Here is a 7,970-nt window from a genome sequence, read left to right as displayed (position 1 = left end):
GGAGCCAAACTGCAGCCCATCATCATACTCATCTAATTGTAAGTAGGCAATCTAGTATATTATTAGTGACACTAATCTATAATTTACCTCACATTAAAGGGACACTATAGCTTAATGAAGGTGGTTCTGGTGTCTATAGCTGGTCCCTGCAGGCTTTTTAATGTAAACAAACACTGTGTGCAGCACTGGCGTTAGTTCATATGGCAGATCATATGGGTGGGGCATTGTGATGTCACATGGGGGGGGGGGGGGGCGGCAAATTTATATTTTGTCTAGGGCGGCAAAAATCCTTGCACCGGCTCTGATCCTGGGCAGGTGCACCAGTCTACTGGTGACCCACAGGAGGGGAGTGCACTGATTGCACTGCACTCTCCTCCTGCCCAGACCCGTCTTGACCGCAGTGCAATTGCCCTCTGCCCCTAATTTACAGTGGCTCACACTCACAACAAGCAGTGCCTGGAGCCCTTTGCAGAGACGGAAACAAAGAGGTTCTGCGGCAGCTGGCCGTTCTGCAAGCATTACATTAAACAGCTGTTCCCCATGCAGCCACAGGTGGCGTTGTGTTGGGAGACTGTGATTACTCTTCACTTCCTCCCAGCCTACAGAGCAGCGCATGGGGGAGAGAGGAGGAGGCATGATTTAATCTTGAATAAATCCTCTAAGCAAACCTTTATAAATTTGGGGGGATCAGCTCTGTTTCCACAGTTTATTGGTGTTTACTCTCATCTCTGTATTAATATTGAGGGATGTCTAAGTAGTAACATCAGTGTGTGTCAGCAGGGCCAGCCGTTGGGGCAAGCTGTGCGGTCACGCAGGGTGCCATGACAACAGAGGCGCCCGGCGGCCAACACAGCTCACAAGTTGGGTACACCAGCATATTTAATTTAAACAATTCGCTGGTGGTCCACTGGTGCGCACCAGCAGTAGGTGCAGTCAGATCATATCCTCTCCCTCGTGGTTCCGGCGCTCAGTTAGTGAGTCAGAGCACAGGCTCAGAGATTCTCAGCCTGTGCTCTGACAACATTGAAAGTCAGAGCCGTGAAGGAGCGGGTATGGCAAAGAGCTACTGATTAGCATAACATCAATATCCGTTATAAAACCAGAAAAAGGTGGGCATGGATGGTGAACTGATTTGGTGGCGCAATGGGCCACTTGACTGGTTTTGCCCCCCAGGCCTAAGGCTGCCAGCCCTCCCCTGAGTACCCCCCATGTATAGGTTTTATGGTGTTTTGGAAACTTAGAGAGTCAAATATGAGGCTTGCATTTCATTTCTTTCACATTGAAATTTGCCAGTTTGGTAATGTTGCCTTTGAGACCGTATGGTAGCCCAGGAATTAGAATGATCCCTATGATGGCATACCATTTTCAAAAGTAAGGAACCCAAGGTATTGCAAATGGGGTATGTCCAGTCTTTTTTAGTAGCCACTTAGACACAAACACTGGCCAAATATTAGTTTATTAGCTAACTTTAATATTAGTTTATTAGCTAACTTTGGCCAGTGTTTGTAACTAAGTGGCTACTAAAAAAGACTGGACAAACCCTACAATACCTTGGGTTGTCTACTGGATTCCGGAAGCCCTCTACATTGCAGCATTAAGTCTTCCCTCAGTCGCTGTCTACCAGAGACATCCACTACCTCAGTGGCTGTCTACCAGAGACAGCCACTGAGGGAAGACTTAATGCTGCAATGTAAACATTTTGGTGTAAAGATGGTGCCATTTTGGTGTAAAAATCATGTCGTTGAAATAGATTGATGCTTTAATAGCACGAACGCTAATTTATTAAATCTCAATGGAACATATGTGCTTCCTGCTTATTATTATTGTTATTATTATTGCCATTTATATAGCGCCAACAGATTCCGTAGCGCTTTACAATATTTTGAGAGGGGGGGATGTAACAATAAATAAGACAATTACAAGAAAACTTACAGGAATAATAGGTTGAAGAGGACCCTGCTCAAATGAGCTTACAGTCTATAGGAGGTGGGGTATTAGAAACATTAGGATAGGAAATAACAAGTAGGAGTGAAGCAGAGCTGGAGGAGAGAGCAAAGCACTATCCCATAGGAGAGCAAGAGACAGGTATGTAAGGGAGAGATTACTCTGGGAGGCCATACGCTTTCCTGAAGAGATGGGTTTTAAGGCCCTTCTTAAATGATTGAAGACTAGGGGAGAGTCTGATGGCAGTAGGCAAGTTATTCCATAGGAGAGGAGCCGCCCGTGAGAGGTCCTGCAAGCGTGAGTTGGCCGTACGGGTGCGAGCAGCGGTCAGGAGGTGGTCGCGGGCAGAGCGGAGGGTACGAGGAGGGGCATACCTCTGGATCAGTGAAGAGATATAAGAGGGGCTGGAATTGTTCAGTGCTTTAAATGTATGGGTTAGCACTTTGAATTGACTCCTATAGGATACAGGGAGCCAATGTAAGGACTGGCAGAGGGGCGAGGTGTGAGAGGACCGACTGGATAGGAAAATCAGTCTAGCTGCAGCATTCATTACAGACTGTAGCGGGGCAGTACGGCTTTTGGGGAGACCAATCAGGAGAGGGTTACAGTAATCCATGCGGGAAATTACTAGAGCATGGACAAGCTCCTTGGTAGCATCTTGCGTAAGAAATGGGCGGATGCGGGCTATGTTTTTGAGTTGGAACCTACAGGACTTGGCAACAAACTGGATGTGAGACTCAAAGGTGAGACCAGAGTCAAGTATGACGCCAAGACAGCGCGCTTGTAGGGATGGACTTATGTGGATATCACTGACTTGAAGGGAGAGTGAGAGAGGAGGATCAGTATTAGGAGGAGGAAAGACAAGGAGTTCAGTTTAGAGAGGTTAAGTTTGAGAAAGCGTGACGACATCCAGTCAGAGATGGAAGAGAGGCAAGCAGTGACACGTTGCAGGACGGCCGGGGAGAGGTCCGGTGAGGAGAGGTATATCTGAGTGTCATCAGCGTACAGGTGGTAGTTGAATCCAAAAGAGGCAATACGTTTTCCAAGAGAGGCAGTATAAAGAGAAAATAGAAGGGGACCAAGGACAGAGCCTTGGGGAACTCCAACCGAGACAGGGCGAGGGGAGGAGGTATCCTTGTAAAAGGAGACACTAAATGAGCGTTGGGAGAGATAGGAGGAAAACCAAGAGAGGACAGAGTCACAGAGACCGAGTGATTGAAGAGTTTGAAGGAGGAGAGCATGATCAACTGTGTCAAAGGCAGCAGAGAGGTCAAGGAGAATTTATATGGAGTAGTGACCTTTGGATTTAGCGGAGATTAGGTCATTCGTCACTTTGATAAGAGCGGTCTCAGTAGAGTGGAGAGGGCGGAAGCCAGACTGAAGAGGGTCAAGGAGAGAGTTGGAATTAAGAAAGTGAGACACACGGGTAAAGACAAGTCTTTCCAAAAGCTTTGATGAGAAAGGGAGCAGGGATATGGGAAGATAGAGAGAGAGCAGTTAAAGATGTGTGTTAGGATAGGCACAAGACAAGGGGAGAGAGATCTGATGAGGTGAGATGGGACAGGATCAAGTGGGCAAGTGGTGGGGCGAGAGGAATGGAGAAGTGCAGCCACCTCTTGTTCAGTAGCTGGGGAGAAAGTCTGAAGGGTAGGGAAAGCATGATTTATGTGTGGTTGAGAAAGAGAACGGCAAGGAGGGGAGAATTGTTTCCTTAGCTGTTCAATCTTGTCAGTAAAGTAATATGCAAAGCTATCAGCTGTAAGGTTAGTTTGGGGGGTGGCCACAGCAGGGCGGAGAAGGGAATTAAAAGTGTCAAAGAGACGTCTGGGATTGCGGGAGCATGAACTAATGAGAGAGGAAAAGTAGGACTGTTTGGCGAGGGCAAGGGCTGCGCTGTACGAAAGCAACATGAATCTATAATGAAGATAGTCTGCCTGGGTGCGGGACTTGCTCCAGGAGCGTTCAGCACAGCGGGAGCAACTCTGCAGATAGCGTGTTGATTTATTATGCCAAGGTTGGGGTCGTGTTCTCCTCGTGGTGCATGTTTGGAGTGGGGCTGCAGTGTTCAAGGCAGATGTGAGGGTAGTGTTATATGTGGAGATGGCCAGTGAGGGACAGGAGAGGGAAGGGATGGATAGCAGTTGTGAATCAATGTCAGCCGACAGCTGCTGGAGGTCAATAGAGTTAAGGTTCCTCCTGAGCTGAGGGGGGTTAGGCTGAGGTTGTTGGGTGAGGGGGTAATTGAGAGCAAACGATAAGAGGTGGTGATCAGAGAGAGGAAATGGAGTATTGCAGATATTAGATAATGTACATGAATAGGAGAAAATAAGGTTGAGGGTATTGCCAGCTACATGAGTGGGAGAATTAGCCCACTGCAATAGTCCAAGGGAGGAAGTAATTGAAAGTAGTTTAGAGGCTGCTGGGGTTAAAGGTGGGTTAATGGGAATATTGAAGTCTCCAAGAATTAGGGATGGAATGTTGGAAGAGAGGAAGTAGGGTAGCCAGGCAGTAAAGTGGTCAAGGAAGAGGAGAGGGGAACCAGGGGGACGATAGATGACGGAAATGTTAGCAGAGAAGGGTTTGAATAGGCGAATTGAATGAATTTCGAATGATGGGAAAGAGAGGGAAGGGGGCGTGGGCAGGGTTTTAAAGGAGCAGCGGGGTGAGAGAAGAAAACCTACACCGCCACCTTTAATCTCCGCTTGTCTTGGATTGTGGGTAAAGTGAAGACCACCAAAGGACAGTGAGGCAGGGGTAGCAGTATCCGAGGGAGAGAGCCATGTTTCTGTTAGTGCAAGTAGGTTTAGGGAGTGTGAGATAAATAGGTCATGGATGGAAGTAGATTTAAAGGTGCTGCACACAGAGCGTGCATTCCAGAGGGCAGCTTTAAAAGAGGAATTATAGTGAGAATTACATGGAATGGGTATTAGGTTGTTGTGGTTTCTGGTGTTTGAACCAGGTGGCTGGGTAGTGGAGGGACCAGGGTTTGGAGAGACATCACCTGCTGCTAGGAGTAGTAGGATGGAAAGGAAGAGAAGGTGCGAGTAAGATTTAAATGTTGGGGATGAGAGCTTGTATTTAAGGGATTTAGGAGGGGTGTGTGGAGAAAGGCTGGATAAATATGAGTAAAGTGCATGTGATGAATACAGAGATGAGGGGAGCAGGGAGGGAGCAATGAAGATGGTGTTAGCAGGAACAGGTAAGTGAAATGATAGAGAGATTTTAATGATGAGGGAAGTGAGAGAGAAAGTGAAAAATAGAAGTGAGAACATTAGTAGGAGAGTAGGTGCTGTGTTTTTAAGAGCTGTGGTTAGGAGGGTTAAGGGTTAAAGAGGTATTGTGTGAGTATAGCTTTTTTGGGTGTGTGCTTATTGTCTCTTTTCATAAACCCCTTTAACCCCTTAAGGACACATGACATGTGTGACATGTCATGATTCCCTTTTATTCCAGAAGTTTGGTCCTTAAGGGGTTAAGGGAGATTTAACAAAATATTGAACAATTATCTATGATTTATATTTTTGTGAAGTTTTGCGCGTACCTTTTTTGTTCATTTTTTTTGTAAAGACAGCATGCAACATCTTTTAGTCAATATTCACAAAGTATTCTTAGTATTTGGTAATAAACTGGGGATGAGAAAAAACTCTCAAACTATACAAAAGACTGCACTTTTAGGACTACTTTCAAAACACATTAAACAAATTGAAGAAGATTTGTGATCCCTTAAAAAGATCTTGTCTTGTATGTCAAGTATACTATACACATTTACTGATGTTGCGTGTTGTTTTGTTAGGGGGGTGGCAGGAAGTTGTAGATGACAAGTTTCTATTTTTAAAAAAATGTGGCTTAAAAAAGGTGTACATTTAATTTTTCAGAAACTCATCCAATTACAAGTCTCATAAACTGTAACTGTTTTCTTATGAATAATTTATTCAGTTTTTATATATCCCATTAAAAAAAGATGACAAAATCATATAGGTGGGAAAATGCTGTTTATATCGACTTTTTCACAACTTCATGGTGTGTAATTGAGCGGCTGTGCAATTATTTCTGCTTTTTAGTTCCAGATGATTTCAACAGAGTAGCTTACAATTGCATTTGCTGCTTTGTTAGTTTTGAAATAGCCAGAGATCATTATATTCAAAACATTGCAAAATTTTAAATGCTATAGGCTTATATCTAAAGAGTAAACTTGTGCATTTGGTTTCAAACGATTTGTATGAGTTTTTGGCAATTGGCTGTTTGTCTGCAATCCCAAATCCAAACTCTACATGGACAAATCATAAAACAAACAAAACAGACAATGGACAAAGCCGTTTTATTTGTTTTGTGTTCTGTCAGTGGCCCCCCCGAAAAATCATGATTGATGGGAAGATAAAGATGCTTGATGGTTATGGGACAGACACTAAACATTTATTTTATTCACAGATCAAGTGAGAAGTGACTAAAAGAGGGGGAAAAGGAAGCAGCAGTAATACATTTACATTTGTATATTACATAATTAAAAATAAATAATCTATAAATATATATGTTTTCTCTCTATTGAATGGTTTTTAAGCTTAAAGATAATTTACAACATATTTCACACGTTTTTCTCATGGCAATTGCATTATTGATTGATTTAAGTTACTGATTATTGAGCACAGTTGTAGGCTAGATATAATACAGACACAAGACTAGCAATATAGGGACCATTATCTGTCCCCATGGATCTTTCTGGTTTTCTGTAAAAATGTATTTACATGTGTTTGTATTTATTTGATTTCAGTTATGCTACCAAGAGCTGCACTTTGACTTTCTTTTGCTATGTTTGAGCTAGCTATGAGTAATGTAGGTGTAATGTGAGGTTCTAGGTTGGCAACCTTCAGCTTTCCAGATGTTGTAGACTACATCTCTCCTTATGTTCTGCAAGCATTATGGCTGTAAAAAGCACAATGGGAAATGTAGATATTTGGAGTTCCGAAGGTTGCCATCCCCAGTTTTAGGGTATGTAAATCTGAGGATATCAGCAGCCAATTAGTGCTTAAATTGGTTTTAAGTGTTTTTCATTTTAGCATGCTTTGTTAGCAGAAAAGGCTTTGATGAATACATATATATTTTTTTATTTTTTTTATCATTCATGCACATACCACACAATAATCTCTTACAAAGTATGAGTTGAAATTACTCAATAAAAACAGAAAAATAGCTTAGAAAGGTATTTTGTGCTTTAACACTAATAGTTAAAACTCCCTCATGCATGGAATCTTCCCGACCACTTTCAAAATAAAGTATTAAAGTACATTGCTTACCATGCAAGAATAAGACATGTCAGATTATCTATATAGCATTTATGCAAAAGGCCACTTTGTACCATATGTTCACTTACATGTAATACATAACCAGCATTGCACTGATATAGAATCGTATCTTTGTAGAAGTACTTTGAGCCAATTAACATTCCGTATTCTAGAACATCTGGTTGTCCACATGAGTTTAGATTACAAATATCATCAGTTAATGGAGGCATCCAGTTACCATCAATCTACATAACAAGCAGAAGAAAAATAACGTGTCAAATAAATGTTAAAATCAAATCATTTTTTTAATCGACTGCATTCATTCATGTACATACCACACAATTAGATTAAAAAACATAATTTTAAATGTTACTAAATAATTATTATCAGTAAACATGCTATAAATAGCTTACAATTTTAATAATAAATAACACAAGTAAAATATTATAAAAGCTGGTGAATAAAAAAAATGCAATTCCAAATCAAAATACAATTTGCCAATCATTTCTGTTTTAAGCCAGTTATATGTTTTTTAGAGGTTTGATGTAAAACCATCATATTTAACAGCAAAAAATTAAGTAGGTTACAGGTCTTTCAATCTTTTAATCGCTTCAATCTTTTTATCTAAATGGTAGCATAGAATACATTGAGGCATATACACCAAGTAATAATTCTGCATACAACACATTGCCCACTAAGTTCTATTTAGTTAGCAAAACCTTATGAAAATAGAATATGCATAGCAATGTT

The 7,970-nt window shown here is 41.8% G+C and overlaps 1 protein-coding gene across 1 annotated transcript in view; it reads right to left on the bottom strand.

Annotated features, from left to right (window-relative positions):
• SVEP1 (sushi, von Willebrand factor type A, EGF and pentraxin domain containing 1) overlaps positions 1-7,970 on the bottom strand; it is a 334,296-nt gene that overhangs the window by 49,380 nt on the left and 276,946 nt on the right. Inside the window, exon 40 of the mRNA XM_063455268.1 lies at positions 7,310-7,465. Coding sequence (XP_063311338.1) covers positions 7,310-7,465 — 156 coding nt within the window. The remainder of the gene's footprint in view (positions 1-7,309; positions 7,466-7,970) is intronic.

This window comes from Pelobates fuscus, chromosome 5 (assembly GCF_036172605.1).
Source record: "Pelobates fuscus isolate aPelFus1 chromosome 5, aPelFus1.pri, whole genome shotgun sequence".
Classification (NCBI taxonomy): domain Eukaryota; kingdom Metazoa; phylum Chordata; class Amphibia; order Anura; family Pelobatidae; genus Pelobates; species Pelobates fuscus.
The sequence above is the reverse complement of the archived record's forward strand: the minus strand, read 5'-3'. Positions and strand labels throughout refer to the sequence as shown.